Source organism: Natrix helvetica, assembly GCF_964273705.1.
Source record: "Natrix helvetica genome assembly, chromosome: 5".
Classification (NCBI taxonomy): domain Eukaryota; kingdom Metazoa; phylum Chordata; class Lepidosauria; order Squamata; family Natricidae; genus Natrix; species Natrix helvetica.
Genome location: NC_138551.1, coordinates 41,373,237 through 41,397,433, shown reverse-complemented (window position 1 = coordinate 41,397,433; position 24,197 = coordinate 41,373,237). Strand labels below are relative to the sequence as shown.

The window sequence follows — 24,197 nt, the reverse complement described above, 5'->3', positions numbered from 1 at the left end:
CACTTGAAGACACAACCATCTACTGGCATTCATTAGCTATTCCTATAAACCTCCAATAATTACCCTTTTATAGCATATTCCCTTTTTTTTCCAACTCACTATCTAAGGCTTATATCTAATTGCTTTTACCAATGCCAAGACATATAAAAATCATTAAACATTATCCATTAACATTTTCTTATTATTATAGTTATCTAAAAAAAAAGATTTTTTTTGACATTTATATCACACCTTCTCCCCACCGACCCAAGAAAAATTACATCTTTATAATAGAGTCTAACCAAAAGTTTGTTAGTAGAGTTTATAAGTGCCCAAGAAAAATTGCATCTTTATAATAAAATCTAAACAAAAATATATTAGTGGAATTGATAAATCTTTTCCCCAGGTCGCCATTTACAGTTTATATCCAAATTATTTTTACTAATTGAGATTTTTACTTCATCATTATTATTATTATTATCATAATGAATTATTAATTAACAAAAAAATTTTTGAAGAAAGCATTCTAAAAGTGCCTAGGAAATCCTACTTATTAATCACCAAAAGTTAACTAAGTTTTGAGTTCTGGCTTCCGAATGGCAGATTCAACTTTCTCTTATTCCTATCAAGCTTAAGGAGAACAAAGATCTCTAAGTGTCTTTAATAAAATTTAATAGTCAGAAAGAGGAAGGATTATTAAAGTGAAAAAAGTTTTAAATCAGCCAAAAAATAAAGGTAGCACAAATTAGGAGGAAAAATCAATTCATTCACTTAAGAGGAGAAACAGGAAGCATTCCAATCACTTCAATCCACAAAATGCTGTTACATAGAAGAGGAAAAAAAAACTTTCTAAGGCAGTCCAATAAAGATAAATTTCGCCGCTTTATTCTTTTGCTTAAAGGACTAATTTATCTTTAAAAAAAATTCTTTGGGCAATCATTCTCAAAGAAAAAAAAAGATCACCAGCTGGACTCACTTTCACCTTCTTTCCGGAGCCGTCTCCGACTTTGTTTACCGCTGGCTTGGAGAACTTCCCTTGGGTCAATCAGGGACTTTGCGGTGTCCCTGAGACCAGCAAAGGTTTGTCTCCCTGTCACTGTCTCTCAGGGATGGTTTAGGTCCCTACGGACCGTGCAGCAGGTAAAAGAATCAACGGCGGTCTCAGACTATCGAGACCGTACGTTGTGTCGTCGCGATGTCTGGCTCGTTCTCCACCTTTCTACTGCTTTTTATTAATTCCTTTTTTATATTCTGCCCTTCTTGTTGTCTATAGGGATCCTGAGATGCCTATGTGAAGGTTAAGATATAATAAAGATACATACCACAGGGATTGCTAAAGTTATTGGGGAGATAATTATATGGCATGATCTCTCTCCTCTGCTTATGTCCTACTGCTGTTGCAGTAATTATCTTGTTGAAAATTCTCTGTCCCAGATTGGTTCTGTTGAGTAGGAGTGGTTCTTTTCATTCTTGGAAAGGGGAACTTCTTTCTCCAAGGGCTGAGCACTCCAGTTTATGAGTCTAGCTTTTTCAGAAGACAATATTAATTTAAAAAGATAACAGAAATAGCTCTTCCTCATGCTTTAAGTGCAACTGTTGTAATAATTTGCATAACTTTTATTGAATTGTTCAAAGGAAAGGAAAAACTACTGTGGAGTGTAGAGGTGAAAGAAAGTAAAAGGCAGAGATGAGAAAACATGTATGTATAATTGTAGCAGGTTACAAATTTGGCTATAATATATGAATAAATAAAATTAGATTATACAGGTATGTACACATACAAAAGTAAAAGAAGAAAAAGGTGAAAGGTTTTGAAGTTTTGTTCAAAATATCAGCAAAACAAGCCCTGTCTGTTCAAAAGTATGCAATTGCAATCTAGTTATATTGTGAGGAAATGTAAAATAAATCTCTCATTTTAAAGATGCACTATTTCGGAGGGAAACCTTTATAGTTTCTTTCAAGTAGCATTTTCTGTGCTTTTCAATCTGATTTTGATCCCATAAGTGTTCTTGGATTGACGTACTCATTATAATCGGGAGAGAAAATCTGTGCATGAAAAGAGAACAGGTTGCTTCTTCTATTGAAGTGCATGAGCCATAGCAGAATAAGTTCTGCATTGGAAGGCCAACAGAAGACAAAGTGATTTGAAACCACTGACAACACAAGCATGAGCTGAGAAGAACTCAGAGAAGCAAGCAATGCTGACAGAGTGAGGTCCATCAGGGCACAAAGAATTGGAGGTGACTGCATGACCAAATGTCGACAGCATTCATAAATCCCCATATCTGCCAAGCATTCTAACATATATATTATTTACTGTTGTGACTTTGCATTCATTGCACCAGATCCTTAATTTTGATATCTTGTTCTGATCTGAATATGCTTATATGCACAGACATAAGTAAATGTCCAATTTGGAACCAGCTTCAGTGTCAGCCTCTGCTTTGCTGCTTGCTTTCGGCTGCCATTGAAACGGGGAGGGGGGATATAATATGGTATTTGGGAGGGGAAGCTAAGCACAGGAGTGAATGAAGAAGGGAGTGATTTTCTCACCATCTATTGCGCATGCTGCAGATAGTGGAATTGCCGCCAAGGCCAACCGTCCGGCATACCAACCTGATGATGGGTTTTGAAGCTGCAGCCCACATGACACCTGTGGGGTGTGCGGATTGGACTGGGGTTTGGGGTTACTAGGGGGAGGGAGTTGGGTCACATATTGATATCTATGATTAGGCGCACTTTTGCCTCAGATCTTGCTTTGCTAGCTGCTTTCTACTCATAACCAGTAAAAGTACTCTTAATTCTGAAAAATGGAGTTGAGTGGTTTCTTTCTTGGTTACTGAGGGAGGCTGCCCTGACATGAGCTTTTTTTCTTCAGGATAAAATAGGTATAATATTTTTGCTTTGAATTTTAAAATGTGGGCTAACTTAAATATCTTATTTAAATTTGTCCTTACTCTTTATTTTAATTAAAAAACAATATCTGTACTGATCTGGTTTTTTTGCTTTATTCTCCCCAGCAGAATACTGGCAAAGTTATTAATCTTCTGTTAGATCACAATGCAAATCCAAATGTCCTGTGGAGTGGCCATTCCCCTCTTTCACTAGCAGTTGCTAGTGGAAATGGACAGGTCTGTCTTTCCAAGCATTTTTAACAACAGTTGTAAGCATTATTTCAAAATCATTTCAATTGTGGCGAACTCAGAGCAGTGTTTCCAATCCTTATGTCAACATTTGTAGGTAATATATTCAATGATGCTAGAGCATAAAATAGACAATAAAGATTCCTTGAAGCATATGAAAAGTTACAAATATATGCATATATTTTGAGCCGTGTTGATACTGATCAGTAATCAATTATATGGTTCAAATAATTTATTTATAGTCAACACTATTAGTAAGAGCTACAAATCTATTGATTCAATGACAACAATTTACAGTCATGCTATCTGTACGTGGTAATGTTCACATTGTTAAGAATTTGGTTGTTAGTTTTCCTGTTTTGGTGTTTAGGAAATTGATGATATTAAAGGATCCAGATCTCTCCATGGACAGGAAGAAGTTGAATTCTTCTTCCTGCAGTCCCATTTGAGAATTGACAGTGCCACACAAATATCAAATTATTTGTAACTTATTTTTTGTATTTTAATTGTTAATTGGATTATAGATTTATTTATTTCAAAATAGTTATTTTATGTCCTATGTTATATTCAATAACAACACATGGCATTTAGGCCAGGAAAAAAACCCTGCATAAAATGCATACACCTAAAATTATTTAAAATATTAAAAAGAAAGTATAAATACAATGAAATTACATAAAAATAAAATTAATATTGTAGAATTTTGCTACAATTTTTAAAGCCTGCCTACCTTCTGAAAGTGTCGAAACACCTAGCTTTTCTCCCAGGCATTGGATGATGCTACCCTGAATCATCTGTCAAGTAGACAACAGTATTAATTGAATGGATAAATAGAAATAAACGAATGAATAAATATCATTTATTTGATATTTTTTAACAAATAGGTGATGCAGAGGAATGATTCAGTTCATAAATAGCTCTTCATCATGCCATGCCATAATACCCTTCCAAAAATATGAGTATACATATGAATATGTGTTAATGTGTGTTTATTTTCTGATGCAACCCATGGAGGCTGATAATAGTAATAGTTAAAAAGTGTATCTCATGGCCAAAGACTTGTGCTTGTTCCTAAAATGGACTATATGAAGGCTTGACAATGCCATCCTTTCCTCAGCAAGTTCTAACCTAGGTTTGCTATTTTCATAAAAATATGGTATATATATATAAAAATCAGGTTTACATAACAGTTTCAGTGCAAAGCAGTTTCTTTCTTTGGCCTTTGGCTGCAAACTAGCAAAATTAGACATATCTCACCATATTCTTGCCTTAGCTCATCCTATGAACCCTCTGCTACCCCAGAGTAGGAAATTACTGCTGAAAGACCTGCCCTATCTAATTAGTCCCTTACTGTGGTGTGAACCTCATATTTAGCTGCAGACAAGAACAAAGGGAGAAGCAGGGAAAATAGTTTTGTGCCTTTATCTGAAACCACGTGGAACTCCCAGTTTTGGTGATTTTTTAAAAAACGGATTAAATGGATGAAATCACTGCTTTAAATTTCTCTCTTTAAATCCCTAACAAAAATATTATGTTGGCCATTTTTAGCCCTGCCCAAAATTTGCTCAGGCAAATTATACCCAGATCTGAAACAATAATATTTAGGAGAATGTTTAAAAAGATTTTCTTTTCTTTCTCCTACATTTAGGCAGTAGCTGAACTTCTGGCTGGTGGAGCTGATCCAAATCTACCTTTAAGTCAAAGTCTTGGAAGTGCCTTGTGTGCTGCTGTTAATCCTCCATATGAACAGACTGGGACAATAGCAGCTAAGATGGCACTGGTAAGAAGAGTCTTGCATTTTTGGTTACTCTTTTCTAAATAAAGATTGTAAACTTTCCTAACCCCCTGCCAAAACAAAAGTAAAATAAAATAAAAGTCATTATTATGGTGAAGCAGGATGGAAAAACCATGAATTGAGGAAAAAAGTGAGAAAAGAGGCTGTAAAAGGTTCAAGGATCAAAGAATCCAAAATAGAGCTGATGCAGATTTTTAGTGTTATAGGGGGAGGTCAGCATATTGGGTGACTGAGAGACCAAGGGGGTTGAGCGAACAGTAGACAGCATTGACAAACTGATGGCTCCAATTTGTCTGCCTGCCTTCCCAGTATACTTACATAAATAATCATTTATATATAAAACCTCATTATCTATACCTCACCAAGCAAAAAATGCTATATCCCCATATTAAGTTTGGTTGTGGTTCAATTTTAACACAAATTAAATTATACATCTGATTATCCAGAACTTCAGTTTCCCATCATAACATAATGGCTTAAGAAGATACCGAAACATTAACAAATTTGCTTTTACATGATTAATGTAATTAAGTAACGTTATTAGGTTTGTAGATGTGTGTGAATACTTATAAACATTAACTGAATTGTGTTCATCTTCCTAAAGACAAGTTGGTTCATGTGTATAGTTATGTCTTATTTCTATATAAATGCTAGCAATAAATCAATGACCTTCATGTTGGACTATATTGATTTGTCTATGTGTAACATTGGAGGAAATGGCTGCATATGACTCTTGATGTTCTACATTTATTTTCTTCTCTACTTAGATTGATACTCTAATAGCAGCAGGTGCAGATATGTTGCTGCCAATTGCTCTTATTGATGAGGGTAGAGTTGCAATGGGGACAGTTCTGGACTATGCATATTTCAAATATTATCAGGTATCTTTTTCCATGTTTGAAAATTCAAAATTTGATGGCATCTATAGTCCTGTGTTTTGAGGAATGTAAATTTTTGTTACTGTTTATATGGAAGTGAGAGTCATGTATGTCAGGAAAGCCTAAAGGTAATTTGAATAAGGTATTTAAATGTTATGGTAGGACAAGAGATGAATGGGTGCTGAATTAATTAATGGATCAAATACAAAAATTACTACTACAAAAGAACTATGTTGAGGTGATGCAATTATATGGAGAAAATGAATGAAGATTCAATATCTTAAGGCAGTGATAGCTAACGTTTTTTGGATCATGTGCCAAAAGCAGGAGGAGCACAAGGGGGTCGTGTGCGGGCGTGCCCACACCCATAATGCAATGCAAGCGCGACACCGCCCGCTTTTGGTGCACTTTTTTTGCCCTCCCCAGGCTCTAGAGACTCTGCCCCCCCCCGGAGGCCCTCCAAAGGCTTCAGGACCTTCCCTGAAGGAGCTTCCCTTCCGGAAGGCGAAAAACAGCCCTATGGGCAACCCAGAAGTTTGGGAACAGTGACTTCTGGTTTGTTGGTAGGGCCATTTTTCACCCTCTGAAGCCTTCAGGAGGGCGAAAAACAGCCTTATGGCCAAACCGGAAGTCACGTCTGGGTTGCCCGTAGAACCATTTTTTGCCCTCTGCAGCCTTCAGAGAAGTCACTTCCGGTTTGGCTGTAGGGCTGTTTTCCCCCCTCCGGAGCCTTCAGGGAAGTTCCTGAAGGCTCCGGGAGGGTGAAAAAAGGCCCTACAAGCAAACCCGAAGTCCGTTCCCGAACTTCCAGTTTGCCTGTAGGGCCGTATTTTTGTGCTCTGGAGAACGGCCCTACAGGCAAACTGGAAGTTCGGGAACGGACTTCGGGTTTGCTTGTAGGGCCTTTTTTCACCCTCCCGGAGCCTTCAGGAAGGCTCTGGAGACTTCAAGGAAGCCTCCAGAGGTCGAAAAACGGCCTTAAAAGAAGGCCCAAGGGCAATGCCTCGCATGCCCTAACAAATGGCTCCACATGCCACCTGTGGCACGTGTGCCATACATTCGCCATCATAGTCTTAAAGAATGGTTGAGAAGAGAATGATTGAGAAAGTCATGGTTAAATTGAACTGATCGTTGAGAAATGTAAGAAGCTCATAGAAAAGTGTTGTGGCAATAGATATATAAATGTGATGTAAACAAGGGTGATTTGTAAACAGAAAGGTCTGGTGAATGGTGTTGATATAAATGAGATTTATTTAGATTTCCTTTCCCTTTCTTTTTTTCTTGAATGTCATTTATTTAATACGTCTTATTCCTCTTTGCATTTTACACATTGCTTATTTTGAAGTGTATTACATATATACTTTTGCAATTTTTGAAGACTGGTTTCTCATTTGATCTATGTACTTTGATCAACATTTGGTGATACTGTCTGGGAGTAAGTAAACCTGCTGTGTTTCACAAGCATACAGATGACTTAGAATGTAGTTGAGATGCTTCAGTAACCATCAGTGCTTCTGTCCAGAGTTCTACATGTGCCAAAACAACTGTGCTGCATTATCATGAATAAATGGATAGAAACAATGGATAGAAAGATGTTTGTTCGTAGTTGCTTTCATCAAAATACACAAATTTCACTTCTGTTTATAAATTAAATAATATATTGTTACATTATAGGAAACAATATTATCAAGCACAGTGGTTAGAATGTAGTATTGCAGGCTAATTCTGCCAACTGGTAGCAGTTCAATTCTACCTGCTCAAGGTTGACTCAACCTTCCATCCTTCCAAGATCAGTAAAAATGAGGATCCAGATTATTGGGGACAATATGCTGACTCTAAACTGCTTAGAGAGGGCTATAAAGCACTATGAAGTGGTATATAAGTCTAGGTACTATTGCTAGCTATAATTTTTATGCACATTTCCTAGTTATATACTAAAAATACTGCTTATGTATTGTAGGATAAAAGACTGTTGCATACTCCCCTCCATTCTCTGTCACCATTAGAGAGGGAAACATGTGCATTTCGACGAAAGATGCTGGATTTTCTCAGTGACCGGATTCGTGAGACTGTCATTGAAAAAGAAAAACAGTGGGATGAAGAAGAACTTAGGAAAATCAAAATTGGTGAGTCCAAGTTAGATTTTAAAATAATATATATATATATATTATGTGTGTGTGTGTTTGTGTTACAACCCCTGGTATGACCTAATATGGGAGGGAGCTCAATCCTCCCTCTTCCTGTCCTTTCGGCTCATCACAGAAAACCATCCAGGCAGAAACCCATATTTTTATTTTTAATGTTGCCTTTTTATATTTATATTTATATATATATAAAGGAATTCTAAACTTGGATTAGAATTCTTAGGGCAGAGGTGTTTTCTTGCATCTGGAGATTATTTAAGAATATGAACCTAAAAAGTTTAAATTGGGATTCATTGTCAACTTTCCTCCTATCATCTGGGGAATGTGATAATATGATACCATCTTGTTATATTTTGTATTGACAAGATATACTATGCTGAGACAAAAAGGAAGCTAAAGATGTTGAGACTTATATGCAATCCTTTAATTTCATGCTCAGACATTGAAATTTGTTTGGCTTCTATTTTTTTATTTAAAAAATGACTAATACTGCTAACAATTCAGAAAAAATAAGATTGATTCTGGCATTTAGAAAAGCAACAACAGCTCTCATGAAATCAGTTTTAATAATAAGTGGTCAGAAAGGCCAAATTCAGCATGGACATCTGGTTGACTGTGCAGCCAATTATAATGGGGCAAAAATAGTGAAAATTGAACAGATCAAGATACTCTATAGAAATAACATCAAGAGACTAGATGAAGATGATCACTATAAACACCTGAGCATCCTTTAAGTTGACAACATCATGCACACTGTAATCAAGAAGGAGGTTAGAAACGAATACAATATGAGAGTAATGAAGAGTTTACAGTCCAAATTCAGCTGAAGAGATATCAAGACAACTAACCTGGGTAATTCCAGTCATTAAATGTACAGCTGGAGTCAAGCAGAACTAAAATCCCTGAATAGAAAGTCCAAATAATAATAATAATAATAATGGCTATGAATTATGCCCTTCATACACACATCAATTTTGACAGATTGTACTTATCAAGGAAAATAGGTGAATAATGTTGCAAGCACATCAGACAAAGAAGAAAAAAGGGCATTGGAAGAATATCTGAAGGACAGTGAAGATGATATATTAAAGCTAGCATATTCAATAATGCAGGCATACTGAGTTGTGAAGAGACCAAACTGGCCTTCAAGAAATACCCAATGAAGAATAGGAAAGAGATATGGCAAGGCAAAATTTTATATGGCCAGTACACTTTAAAAAAAAGCAGGAAAAATAAATAACAACAAGACCCGGTAATGTCTAAGAGCAGGAAAATTGAAGAAAGAAACAAAGGTGATAATACTGGCTGCAGAAGACCAAGCCTTAAGAACAAATGCAAAGCCAGAATTGGAGAAGACAGCAACAGACAGCAAAAGCCACTTCTGCCAAGAAGCTGAAGAAACATTGGACCCTTAATTAGCTGCTGCAAAAAAGATTGCACAGACTGACTATAAAAAATGACAAAGTAGCAACAACAGTGTGTTGGCATATTTGCAAGAAATACAATTTGTCTTCAAGGGGGAACTGGTGGGACCATAAAATAGTGATAGAAAATGTAACAGAAGTAACATATTCTGGGAATTTAGCACTTAAATGGACAAGCTCCTGTTATATAACACCCCAGACTTAACAATTGTCGATAAGGACAAAGAAGTCTGGATAGTGGATGTGGCAGTACCTGGGGACAGCAGAATAGAAGAGAAAGAACTGGAGAAGATCACAAATGCAATGACCTGCAAATAGAAATAGAATGATTGTGGCAAAAGAAAGCAAAGATAGTACCATTAGTTATAGGTGCCTTGGGTGCAACCTCAAAACTTCTGGAGCATCACTTGAACATCCTCAGCATTGACAAAATCACCACCAGTCAATTGCAAAAGGAATTAGTTGGAACAACTTACATACTGCAATGATACGTTTAACACCAGCAAATAATAACATCTACCTAACCCAAGCCTTGGGAACGACTCGAAAGGTGGATAAAAATGGCATATACGAACATCTGGCTGACTATGCAATGAACCATAATATCTTTAATACCATCAAACAAGAACATCTGCGTATACTAGGTCTTTGGAAAGGACTTGATAGGTAGATAAAAATGCCAAATCCAATCTAAACATGTGACTATATGACAAACCAATAATAATAATATTTGCATTTCAGCTGCTTCAGGAGTAAGAAAGAAATCTATAAGTCCCTTTTTAGGACCATTACCAGACACAGATTCAGCAAAGTAAGTCCTACGAATCAAAATTTAATTTGCTTGTTGTACTTATAGATGATTGTGATAGTTGGTTTTAGTATTGTTGTCATCACTAATGGAACCAGACATATCGATCGAGTATTCTGCTGCGTATGTATGTATGTATGTATGTATGTATGTATGTATGTATGTATGTATGTATGTATGTGTATATATATATAATATTGTTGCTATGTTTTGTTTATATATAGTATTTGTATATATAGATGTATTAATGCAAATACATGTATATACCAGTGGTGGGATTCAAAACTTTTTTACTAACGGTTCTGTGGGCATGGCTTTGTGGGCGTGGTGTGGCTTTGTGGGTATTGGTTTGTGGATGTGGCAGGGAAGGATACTGCAAAATCCCCATTCCCTCCCCACTCCTGGGGGAACATTACTGCAAAATCCCCATTGTCTCCCTATCCCACTAATCTCCTTTCCAATTCCGTTCTCCTGTTCAGGGCAACAAAAGAAGATGAGCTGGGAGAGTGGGAAACAGTGGGGGCGGGGCCAACGTATTTGCCGGTTCTCTAAACTACTCAAAATTTCCACTACTGGTTCCCCAGAACCTGTCAGAACTGGCTGAATACCACCTCTGATATATACCCACACAGACATACATATATACACGTTGGACATAAAGTTCATAACTGGTTTATTGTGTATTTCTCCAATTTCTGCAAGTCAGTGTTCAGATTTCTTTCGAGTGCGATGATGTAAAAATGATTAGCTGAAAAAAATATTAAGAAACTTAAGCACTGGTAAAAGTTGCTTATTGACTGTATATATTGACAAGCCCACAAAACTTTTAATTTGGGGGATCTTAATTAGAAGATTAAAAGACAGTACGGGTATTTGATAGAAAATTATTGAAATAACTTTAGAATCGCGACATAAGAAAATAAGTGTTGAAGATTAAAACTCTGGATGCACAGAATCATATATATTCCAACTTTTTAATATTTGTCTTTGTTATGTGTGTGTTCCAAAAAAATTACATATTACATCTCTGATCTTGTAACCACATTTTTTTAACAGATTACTCTTTTTTAAATACTGCTACCAGTGTGGACGATCTGTTGGTGTGACCCTTACACCTTGTCTACATTGTTATGAGATCTTCACTTGTAGCAAGTCTTGCAAAGTCAAGGCTTGGAATGACCGGCATAAGCGAGAATGTTTACAAACAGGTAGGTGGGGCTGATAGCATGCAGAACAAAGAAAGACTGAGATAGGATGCAAAAATGTTGAAATTATTTATTCTAGAAAGAAACAAAGTGTCCTTAAAATGTAAGCAATCTAAGGACTTCCGGTGGTGACGTGGAGGTAAGTGCGGGGAAGAAAGCAGGGCTCTGCTCTTCGAACCCCGATATACACGTTTGGAGGATCCCCCAGGGGGATACGCTGAGCTTGTAGGGTGAAGCGGAGAAGTAGGGATACCCCAGAACGAACGAGGCGGAAGGCGATCGCCCGTTAGGACCGGGGATACCCTTTTTAACCCAACGTGTAAGCGTTCGCCGCTTGCTTCACTGAATGGTGGACCTGAAGCCTCGGCAAACCACTAAATAGAAGAAGGAAGGAAGAGAATTGAATCAACTTTTGCTACATTGTTGCAATGCCTGATACAAGTTGCCAGGGGTTGCCACAAAGAAGAGGGAGTCAAGCTATTCTCCAAGGCACCTGAGGACAGAACAAGAAGCAATGGGTGGAAACTAATCAAGGAGAGAAGCAACTTAGAACTGAGGAGAAACTTCCTGACAGAACAATTAATCAGTGGAGCAGCTTGCCTCCAGAAGTTGTGAATGCCCCAACACTGGAAGTCTTTAAGAAGATGTTGGATAGCCATTTGTTTGAAATGGTATAGGGTTTCCTGCCTAGGCAGGGGGTTGGACTAGAAGACCTCCAAGGTCCCTTCCAACTGTACTATTGTATTATTATTGTATTATTATTATTATTGTATTATTATTGTATTAAGTGAAAACAGCGGAGAGCTACAGGCTGGGAAAAGACGTACCTAAACTATAGAGGAGAACGGGCAAAAAGCTAGGATAAAACTGAAAGCATTACAGGACGATAGAAGCAGAGGTGGTATGGGGCTACCTGACTGGGAACTCTACTATAATGCAGCAGCACTAATTTGGATTAAAGATTGGATAAATTTAAAAAACAAAAGAATGTTAGCAATAGAAGGCCATGACCTGCAAGCAAGATGGCACTTTTTCTTATGGGAAGAGAGTAAAAAGAAGCAAAAATATTTCCATGCACATTACATTAGAGAAGCATTGATTCAGGTCTGGAACAAAATTAAAGCAAAACACTATATGAAAATACCGGCATGGCTTTCCACCATGGAAGCCATGACACACCCCAGTACGCTAGATCTATCAAAAATGGTTAGGTATAGTGAAATTTTAGATAACCAGGGGAATCTGAAAACGAACCAAGAACTAAAATAGAACAATATCAATATAGATTGGTGGCCATACCTCCAATTACAATCAAGATATAAAAAAGATATAAAAGAATATGGAATATATACAGAGCTACAACAAATAGACAAAATGTTAATTGACCCTGAAAACAAATTTATAACGAAAATGTATAAATATTTGCTAGAAATAAACTTAGAAGAAGAAATAGTTAAAGGCTGTATGATAGCATGGGCCAAAAATTTTGGTTATAATATAGATCTAGCGGATTGGGAAAAAATTTGGAATATAAATTATAAATTAACGAGATCAGCAACACTGAAAGAAAATATATACAAAATGTTTTATCGTTGGCACCTACCACCAACAAGATTGGAAAAAATGTACCCAACACTGAAACCAACCTGTTGGAAATGTAAAAAGAACAAGGGACCTACTACCACATGTGGTGGACCTGCCCGGAATCGCAAAAATATTGGAAAAGAATCTGGAAGTGGGCACAAGAAATTACGGGGGAACAAATAAAGTATAAACCTTCTTACTAGGAATAATTAAAGGGAACTACACAAAAAAAAATTAAATATCTACTAACACATATATTAACCACAGCTAGAATTGCCTTTCCCCAATGCTGGAAGCAAAATAATACACCGCCAGACGAATTAGTGATAAAAAAAACCCTGGATTGTTCAGAGATGGACAAATTAACCCTAAAATTAAAGGACAAAGAAGAATCGGAATACTACGAAATTTGGAATAAGTGGTATGAATGGTTGGAAAATAAGAATAACAATTAAGCCGAAAACAATATACATAAATAAACACAGAACTGTATATAAAAGTAGGTAAATATGTAAAATATCATAAAAATGTATAGATAAGATGACATAATGATTGTAATACCGAGAGGAAAGAGAGGAAAACATACATAGATATGACGATGTAACATTGTACAAACTGTTGATATAAAGATTGTAATATGTGATGAAAAGACAAAAACAATAAAAAATTATTACAAAAAATAAATAAATAAAATGTAAGTAATCTTGTTTCATTTCATTTCATTTAATTAGTATAGTATAACCCCGTGATGGTGAACCTGTGGCACACATGCCAGAGATGGCATGCAGAGCCTTATCTGTGGGCAAGTGTGCCATTGTCAACTGCTCTTCTGGTTTCCGGCACTCGCTTGCTCGCCGGCCAGCTGTTCTTTGTGCGCACTGGAATGCCGGAAACCCAAAGAAGAGGTGGCTGGCCCGCGCATGCACACCAATCAGCTGGCCTTCGGGTTTCTGGTGCTCTGGTGCACATGAGTGCGCACGCACACGCTTTCCGGTTTGGGCACTTGGTGCCGAAAAGTTTCACCATCATTAGTATAGCCTTTATTGTCATTATGCATCATGTATAATGACGTATAACCATAACAAAATTGGTTATCTGTATCTGTAAACGTCAACTGTTACTTATCCTTACGAAAACCTAACCTTTATGAAAACAACTCAGCTAAACCAAACTTAAATTGAAACAGTAACTTGAACAATACACATATAAAATCCGCAGTAAAATTTACTTACTTACTTACTTACATACATACATATATACATACATACATATCTCAACAGTGAAAGAAAAGCATTAAAACAAAGAAACAAAGAAAAAAATACCTGGCACTACAGATAAACTTTCCCATGCAGCTCTCAACAGGTTTGCCAGTTTCAATCTCATCTCAACCCTAGGGAAAACCACCAGGTCTTAAGTGCTTTTTGGAAGATCAAAAGGGTAGGGGGCTGCTCGATCTTTGGCGGAAGTGTTCCATAGAACAGGGGAAGACACATTTCATAGGTCCCATAAGATGGCAGCATTTAAGGGAAGGGACCAAGAGTGTGCCTATCATATCAGATATGGTGGAGGTGTCCTCAGGGAGAGATAGTCCTGCAAATTACCTGGTCCTGTGCCATGTAGGCTTAAAGGCAGTAACTACTACTGTGAATTGGTACCTGAAGGAACCAATGCAACTTGCGCAATGGAGATATAACATGGATTAATGTAGATGCGCCCAACACTGCACGGGCCACTGCATTCTGGACCAATGTGATGCACTTTGATTTATTTCATCACTATTGACTACTATAGTTCTACTCTTCTTTCTATGGTAGTATAGTTCAGGTCTGAGTGCTTAGCTTTCTGATTCAAAGTTTGTTTCATGTTGCATCTTCTTATTTGCCGTACTGTATAGAACATTTCTTTTAAAAATGAAACTATGGCTAGTTAAATCCTTAATTTTGGAAGCATCATTTATTCTTCCCTTGGCTTCATTTCAGATGGATAACTGTCCTTAATAGGAAGATGGTAACCTAGGCAAAATTTGGAATGGAGTTAGATTATGTAAGACAAATGGATAATGACTTCCCAGTGTATATCATTTGAACCTACCATATTTTTCGGAGTATAAGATGCACCCTTTACCCTCAAAAAGCGGCTGAAAATCTGGGTGCGTCTTATACACTGAATACAGCATTTCTTGCTTCCCAAAATCCCGCCCACTTCACCAAAATGGCCGTGCATAGCCTTTAGGAGGCTTTCAGAGTGCTCCTGGGGGCTGGAGAGAGCAGAAATGAGCGAAAAACGGGCACTCTACAAGCCTCCTAAAGACTATTCATGCCTCTTTTGAAAAAAAAAATGGTCCTGTTTTTGTGAAAAACGGGCTGTCTGCAGAGAGCAAAAACTTTTTTTTTTTAATTTGCCTCTTCAAAATCTTGGGGCGTCTTATATTCTGGTGCATGTTATACTCCGGAAAATATGGTAGTTCCTGCATATTCCTACATATTTTAGGTACTTAGTTGTTCCAATCTTCTCTCCTATGCTTATTTTACCTAACATTTTGTGGGCTAACATTCAATGTCTTTTGGCTTTCACTTAGCATACACATTTTTTAAAAAAGAAATTCAGATGTGTGTACCAACAATATCCAACAAAGTGTAGCTTTTTAAGATATGGGTGGTCCATTTTACTGCCCTACTGGGAAACATCTGCAGAATTACATACTATATTAAAAATAATAATTATATTACTTAGATTTAATTCAGGCATTAAAGTTCCCACATGAGTGCTATTATAGGGAAGCTATAAACAATCCTGAAGTAGTGGTTTGAGATGCTGACATAAATGTCTTTATACCACCTTCATTCTTAAGTAGCACTTGGAACTGCCATTCACCGCCCCGAGTCCCTACGGGGAGAGGGGGCGGTCTATAAATTAAATAAACTATAAACTATAACTATAAACTACTTCTTTGATAGATAATTCTCATTCCCAGATAATTTCTTTGTAAATATTATGTTTTAATAATATTAAGAAGCATTTAATGCTGATCTAATTCACTGTGAATCAAATATACATGTTTAGTTTTCCTGTGATCATTTATCTTACATCTTGTATGATGTAAATTAATTTTTTAATCTGTACTGATTTAAATCTGTTTCAGTTTTGGCAATGGACTACTTTTTGCAGTGTCAAAAAAAACAACAACCCTATATTGAACACAAGGACACTGTTGCTTATAATGGGGAGCAAATTATTTCATGTGGTTACTTTAATTGGGCAGAATATGCTTTCTCTCATCTTTAGAACAAGTTAAAGAGAACAAAAATAAAATGAATTGTTACTTTCCTGACCACTTTAATGTACAAACATATAAGATTAAAATTGCAGGAAAAACTGAACTCTTGAAATATAAAAGCAGGATTCATTGAAAACCTGATTTGGAAAGATGGCAAAAGATTGTTAGGAGAATGACTTTAAAGGCAAGATAAGTCTTCATTCAAACGAAGAAGCAAGGACAGAACCATGCAAGAAGAAATTTATTAGTATATGGACTGTGTATAAAGCTAGGTGACAAGTGTGCCTGGACTGTACATGATTTTTCTTTATTTTATTTTGGCAAGTGTGTGTTTTCTTGAAGGGGTTTTTAAGATTAAAATTTAGAATTTGATCTAGAAACCTACAGTACATGGTGTATTTCTCAAAATGATATAGTCAACGAAGATAAAGCAAAAGATTCCATGAAGAATACGATATCAAAATCTCATGTGGATGGATAAACTAAAGCAAAGCATTTTCCAAGCTTCCGGAAACTGAAATAAGGAAATTTCATGTCTGCATATAAAATGGGTATTGTAAAGCAAAAGATTAGTTCCACAGTGATCAATCAGCTATGACTGGGAAAGCACATGAGCAGGACATCAATATAATACTGTTGTCTTCCTCTAAGTTTTTCACCCTCTGGATTTCATCTTCTTCATACTCTGAAAGAGGCATAAAGCCAGCAAAATATATATAGTCCCTTTCTGGAGCTAACCAAATGACTAGTTTTCACAACATCATGTAATGAATTGTGCTATGTGAGAACTTTTCTTTTTGTATCTTCAAATCACCAAAGTCAGCTTCAAGCTTCATTGGTTGTCCTATGTTTTAGTATTAATAAAGAATGCAGCAGCTAACTCTAAACTGCAAATTTGGTTTCAACACACAGCCTGTTCCAAAAATTTGTACCTGTTTTGTTTTGTTTGTTCTACGAAGCCCACGTATTATGTCCCTCACGGCCAGAAGATACCAACGTTTTAGATTGGCGTTTAGAAGAAACTTTTACCAAAGCAATATTCCTTGACTTATTCAAAATCTATATGAAAGTTTTGTACCAGTATTGTACTATTTTCCCTCTGAAATGTAGTTTGCCCATTACTGCACTATGTGGCTCACTGACTTCTCTTCAAGCTATAGAGCAACCTATTAGTAATGTAATGTAGTTGATCACAACTATGGCCAACATTTTCTATTGGTTTTAGACTGTTTTGTTCTACCAAGCCAAGCTTGTGTTAAAGGGATTCAAATTGAGCAAATTTCAAAAAACATTTTGTGGCATCCACTCATATTTCTCTCAGTTTTGTATTTGTTTTCTGCCATTTTGTCAGATCAAGCCTAAATTTTGTATCACCCAACAATGTGGGAAACTGACATGTTCCCCAAAAGGGAGTTACAGAGCATCCCTCTGTATTTGCGTTTTTTTTCTTCCAGAACTTTGTTCCCCCATTTCCCCCTCCCAGTTGCTAAGAAGTGGCTAATGAACATAAAAGTGTGCTACTAACAATATTAATGAAGTTTCCACACTCTGTGGAAGGAAATTGTTTAATACTGAGGTTAATGTTAAATTTTCCAGATTGTGATAAAATCTATTTGCTCACAAAGATATTGGATCAAGCTTGCATCAAACAGTCTGAAAATCAAATATGAGTTTGGTTATCATCCTAGTTCTTATCAGAAGAAAGTAAGATGAAAGCAGTTAATACAAAGCAAAAGATTGAGAAGATTGAGATTATGCAGTTCTTTCCTCAGAAGCACTTACTACAATTAAGTTTGTCTTTCAGTATTATAGCCTCCTTCAGTAGTGATAATTTCACTATCCAGAATTGTGGATCAATCAATATTTTCATGCTGAGGCGTGTATTTGAACTCAGTTTTTTTATAGTGGTTCGTTCATCTTTTTCACCATGTTTGCTACAGTGAGATCTCCATAGTTCAGATCAGCTAAACCTATCTTGAAAGCTGCATTATCCGGTGCTTCTTCAGAATGGCGATAAGGACATAAATCTCATCATATGAATGCCTGAACGATTTTAGTAGAATATGATTCAAATGATTTAAATTACTAGAAAATGTATTTTTTAAGTGTTGATATTAATGTATAGAATTTCCAGTAATCTGTGATGTGGTAACCTGAGAACATGGACACATGAACGCTGTTAGTAGTACATATCTATATTGTCTTCATGTTTATGTACAAAAATAGATTTTCCACAGGAGGACAATATTAAAAAAAACATGATGTGATATCCTATAGAGCATTGAAAAATCAAGATGGCATTTGTAGCAGCATGAATAAAGCTGTACCGTGCTGCGATAGTTGTATTTGTTTCTTTTGTTTTTTTGACACTCAGCTGAGGATAGCTGCTGGCTTGAGGAGCCAGCTACTGGTTCATATAAATATTTACTTCTAAGGAATAGTCTGTATCTCTTTAAGACTATTTTATTTTAACTTTTCCTTTTGAAGAATGCAATTGGAATTAAGGGGTTTTAAGACACTAAATTGTTCATGTGTATGTGGATTAAGGTAACTGCAGAAAATATTTTAATGTATAAAATGTAATGTCTAAAATTATATTTACTCTGTTACTTATGTTGAAAATATTGCCATGTACTTTAGGAATGTATTTAAGAGAATCAGATTTTTTTGTAACTTTTAATTTAATAAAAAACAAATCACATTATTGGATTTTGACCTACACAGACATACAGGTTGTTTGAGGCATACATAACCTTATTTCATATCTATTGAGCATTCTGAAATGTCTTTCTAACTTATTTTATTGCTGCAAAAGAGAGTGCACCTCCGCCTGAAGAAGTAGTCCCATCTGTTAGGGAGGGTAAGTAAATTCCCATTCTTTCATTAATCACATTTGGTGTTGTTTTTGTTTCACATAATAATGTTGTTTTATACAGAGCAGGGGTGGGTTCCTACCTGCCCTCGTACCAGTTTGCTTTGCGCGCGCATGCCCAGTTCAGTATAAATTGTTCTGTGCATGCGCAAGACCATGAAAACCTAATAAAAAACATGCTGGCAATGGCAGTGGAGACCGGAGAACTGGTTTGGGGGCGTGGCAAGCTTGGGTCACTGCCGATTCTGCGACCCAGGCCAAATTATCACTACCGGTTCGCCCAAACTGGTGCGAACCGGTAGAAACCCACCTCTGAAACAGAGTCTTAGAACATAGGGTTGCAAGGGATCTTGGTAATCATCTAGTTCAACCTTTTGATCAGAAGACATTGCTGCAACATATTCAAAAGATGGCCATATATCTTTGTTTAAATATTTCAAGTGAAGTAGTTCTCCACCTTGCAAAATAGTCTATTCCATTGACCCTTATCATTAGATCTTTCCTGTTGTCCAACCAAAATCTATTTTTAGTAATTTAAACACATTTGTTCTTAGCCTCTCTTCTGGAAGAACTCAGAAATATGTATGTATGTATGTATGCATGTATGTATGTATGTATCTATGTATGTATCTATGTATCTATGTATTTTCCCTAAAAACTATGGCCAGTGTATAACACAAAAACAATAATAAGAGCAATAAAAAAGGAAAGAATGATGTACATCCCTAGGAGAAATTATTCAGATTAGCATATACAATCCTATAAGAGACTTGCCATCCAGCCCAAATCCATGCCTAAGGAAAAAGCCAACGTTTCAGAGACATTTAGATAACCTAAAGATATCACATCCTCCTGCATTTATCTTTTCTCTAAACAGAACTTATATCCAGTGCTTCATAAACTTTTTCTTCCAGAATATGATATATCAATCATGTGATTTTTCTGGACAATGTCCAGTTTATTATTGTCCTTCCTAAAATACTTTGCTGGATAGATCTAGAATTGCATTTGGTTTTTTTGTAGCTGCATCACCATTTTAGTTCCTGTTTGCCATATGATTCCCCAAGACACCCTAATTATTTTTACATATACGGCTGCTCAGAACTGTAGTCTCCATCATATACAAATGGCTTGGATTTTTCTCAGCTAGATACATAGGCTATATATGTATACATATACATATATACATACACATACACACACACACAAATATATAGATTACATACATACATACATACACGTGTGTGTGTGTGTGTGTGTGTGTGTGAGAGAGAGAGAGAGAGAGAGAGAGAGTGTGTACAACTTCCTGAATCTTGATGCTGCCTTTTAAAGAGTTTGTAATTCCTTCTCTCCATGTGTGTCATCTGCAAATTTGATAATCATACAACATGATCACTCATCCAAGTCAGCTAAAATTACTGCACTACGTGTTGAGTAGGAAAAGGTGTAGAACAAAGTCCAAAGTTCTAGTTCTGACACAGAATCATGCATACTTGGGGGGTATAGTTGTTTAAGCATCTCTACACTGCCATGGACTTCATTAAAGGCTTCATCAAATATTTGAAATCAATGTTCACTATTCTATAATTTAACTGACCACTATTTTGTAGTCAATTAAACTGTTCCCTTTATTAGAAAAAGTAAATATCAGGTTTGTGGTGATGTATTTTTAATAAACCTATGATACCTCTTGCTAGCCAATCTATTCTTTTTAAATACTCACCAACTGCTTAATCAACTGTTCCAAGTTTTGCTGACTGATCAGTAATTATCCATCTCTTACTCGCTTTTTGAAGATAAGAGCATTTGTCCTTCTCTTGCCCTGTGTTATGTCCATGGTTTCTCGAAGATCAGAGATGACATCTGTTTGTTCCTTTGAAACTTAGATGTAGTTTTTATTTTTACAGATATTTTCTATTTCCTCCATAATGATTGTACCCATCATCCATTTCCTATATATATATATATATTTAATTCAAAAGCTCCCTGTGCATCTACAACTTTTATCTAAGATACCCCTTCATTTTTTTCTCTAATAGGAATGATTTGATATCCCAGTATATTATTTCTGGAAAGATCCCATCCCTTCTTTGATCCCTTTATAAACTTTGCATTTAAACTGTGAATACATGGGATGCTTGCGCTAATATTCTAGTACTGCTTATTATTACTGTTGGTTTCAAAGCTATGTTAGATTTTGATGTTCCATATTCTGAATAATTGAAATGTTTTCATGGTGTATGTTGTAAGCTGACATGAAAATTATGAATAAGTATTTATAGATGCAGTAAAGTACGCTAAGTGGTAGACTGTAGAATGGTGAAAATTTAGCCTGTATATTCAATTAGCCTGCTGTTCAGCTTCATAATCCTGACCATGATACGTGTTTTAGCAGCCGTCATAAAAGAAAGAAGTTAACTCTTGTCAGCGTGTCATGCTGACTGCTCTGCTTGCACACATTATCTGCATTGTGGATTTTTTTTTTGCATTGTGTTTCTTTCCTACCTTTTCTTTCCTAGCCTTTGTTGTTCTCCAATAAAACAGCAACTATGAAAAGGCTTGTTTTATATTGAGGGTTGTCCTGCTGGAGCGATTTTTGAAATATGTTCGATAACTTTTTGTTTTCCACTTACCTTTTTCTTCATGGACTTCTAAGAGAGGAGGTGTTTATGATTAAACAGTGTTCTTAAATTTCCAGGAGACAATTAGGACTATATGGGGTATAAATGCAATGTGTATATATGTACTGTATGTATGCTTGGGTAAGAGAAAGTGGAGGGTGGTGAGTATAATATGGAAAGAAATGCTGTTGCAGACAGATGGGCCAGGTAAAGAGACAGCTGAAGATTAACTCGCCAGCAGGACTTGGACAATTATATCAACCTGTCTTCTACGGTTGTGAGATCAGATCAGATCATAATAAAATGACAGCCCGTGTCCATTATAGTGACCACCAGGAGGCACTTTGATTGCTTATCATAAATCGAGGTTATTGAAACTTGGATGAGTTTAGAACTCAGCTGTATAATCTACACTGGGATGAGAGGAAGGCAGGGTTTATGTTTTCTTAGTTGTGCACTGAGTTACGTTTTTCTAATTTGGTGCCTATGTGCATAGAAATATAATTAAATAACTATTATAATCTGCTTTGAAAAATGCTAATTGTCTATCTGTTCTTTCTGGCAGTGAGACAGCGCAAAGCCAGCGTTAAATCAAAAGTGTCTGTTCAATACGTAAAATCAAAAGACACTAAAGCAAAGAAACAAGCAACAGCCAGTCATAAAAAGGAAGACATAGAAAAGTGGAAACATGATAGAAGACGACGAACTCCTGTGCAGGCCAGCAGTCACGCAGATCTCCCTTACACTGGAAACTATAGTTTCATTTAGATGTTATTTTTCATGATGCAGGTCTGGTAAATTTGATGTTCAAAATGCTGCATAAGGAAGGGTGAAAAGAAAGATTTGTTTTTAAGACATAAATTAAGAAATGGGGTACTCTTGTGTTGTTTTGGGGAACCAGTTTAAACAAATGCCTGGTAAATATGAAATTATTTTTTAAAAAGAATATAGTAAAGTTTACCACACATTAACTTGGGAAGATAGAATGATTCTTCTGGTGATACATTTCTGTCGTCATCGGGTCTTTCAAGGTCCTCAGCTGATGCGTAACATTAACCCTCATAATTGTTTAACTCGATGTGCTGCTTAGTTTCCACAACGATGTGATTTTTGCCAAGCAGTTGATGGTTCTAGTACTAGCGTAAATGCATGTATCTTTCTGTTACTGTGCTTCCAGGGATTTCAGAAACCAGAGAGAATCAGTTTTTATTGACTTTAAATGCATATGAGTTAGGAGCTGAAGCAATTGTTTCATCTGTTCAGTTGACAGAAACAAAGGAAACTGTTCCACAAGCTCTTAGAAGCACCCAGCTCTCAGTCATCTGTGAGTGGTGACTTTTAAAATCATATCCTTGAAATCTGATTTGCAGCATTAAACTGGTAGAATTCACGATTAAAAGTTTCTGTTCAGAGTAATAAAAAAGCACACATCTTATTTTAGTTGAAGCTTAGTTGGAAAACTTACAGTGTTATTGAATGAGGCAATTGTTTTTATATGAGATCCCCTGTAGGCTTGGTACTGAAACATCGCATTATTAGTGATCTTTTCAATTACAGATCCTATTGCAGTCAGTAAAAATTGGGGTAGAATTCAGCAGTGTCTATACTTGTAATTGAGGGTGAAAAAATGCTAGCAGTTATCTTGCTTAAGGCTACTGATGGTATTAACAATATTGAAGTATCCTATTGTTATGCCTCTGCTGTAATATATTTCAGATATTACACAATTGAATTATTTCTAAAACATGTTTTCTTATTTTAGTTGTGAATATAAATAAAATATTTTATGTTTATATAACATGGCACTTACGTGTATAATTACTTAGAAGTGAGTTTCTTGAAGTTAATATCTATTCCTTTAATAAAAAGGGGGGGGGGTAATGCATCCAGAAATTGGTCAAATGTCTATAAACCTTGAACTTAAATTACCTCTAATTACCCATGATGAAGCCTGTACATCACAGTCCTAACTTGTCATAAATTGGGTCACCCATGACCAACCCAATGTTATGACCTTTTTTGCAGCTATCATTAAGTGTATGCTACAATCATTAAGCAAATCCATGGTTTGCTATGGTCCAGTTTTGTTGAAAATTGTTAAGCAAATGCTATTTTTTCTCTCAAAAATGTCAGAAAATGAGTCATATCATCATGGGACACTGCAAGTGGTAGTGAATGCAGCTATCTTGCTGAGTGCCTGAAGTGTGGTCATGTGACTGGGGTGAATCGTCAGAACTTTGAATCCAGGTTGTAAGTTCCCCAAGAGGTCCATTGTAACTTTGAATAGTCACTTAGTGACTGGTTGTAAGTTGTGTGTATGTTACGGTGAAAGACCGAAATCTGGTGAATGTCGACATTCACCGGTGAAAGACCGAATATTTCATTACATCGTTTTACATTCGGACCTTCACCGGTGAATGTCGACATTCACATAGTCGTTTGGTGTATGTCCGAAAATACCCTTATC

General features: G+C 36.2%; 1 protein-coding gene across 7 annotated transcripts in view; it reads left to right on the top strand.

Moving 5' to 3' along the window:
• The window catches only part of ANKMY1 (ankyrin repeat and MYND domain containing 1), a 48,659-nt gene extending 25,192 nt beyond the window's left edge, over positions 1-23,467 (top strand). For 4 of the 7 annotated variants that reach the window (XM_081954339.1, XM_081954335.1, XM_081954340.1 and 1 more), the window contains exons 11-18: positions 3,000-3,110; positions 4,771-4,902; positions 5,685-5,798; positions 7,756-7,921; positions 10,105-10,174; positions 11,228-11,379; positions 19,053-19,097; positions 22,296-23,467. In XM_081954339.1, coding sequence (XP_081810465.1) covers positions 3,000-3,110; positions 4,771-4,902; positions 5,685-5,798; positions 7,756-7,921; positions 10,105-10,174; positions 11,228-11,379; positions 19,053-19,097; positions 22,296-22,498 — 993 coding nt within the window. In that variant the 3' untranslated portion in view covers positions 22,499-23,467. The remainder of the gene's footprint in view (positions 1-2,999; positions 3,111-4,770; positions 4,903-5,684; positions 5,799-7,755; positions 7,922-10,104; positions 10,175-11,227; positions 11,380-19,052; positions 19,098-22,295) is intronic. The other 3 variants (XM_081954336.1, XM_081954338.1, XM_081954337.1) reach the window with 3 other exon arrangements.
• Positions 23,468-24,197: the final 730 nt, after the last annotated feature.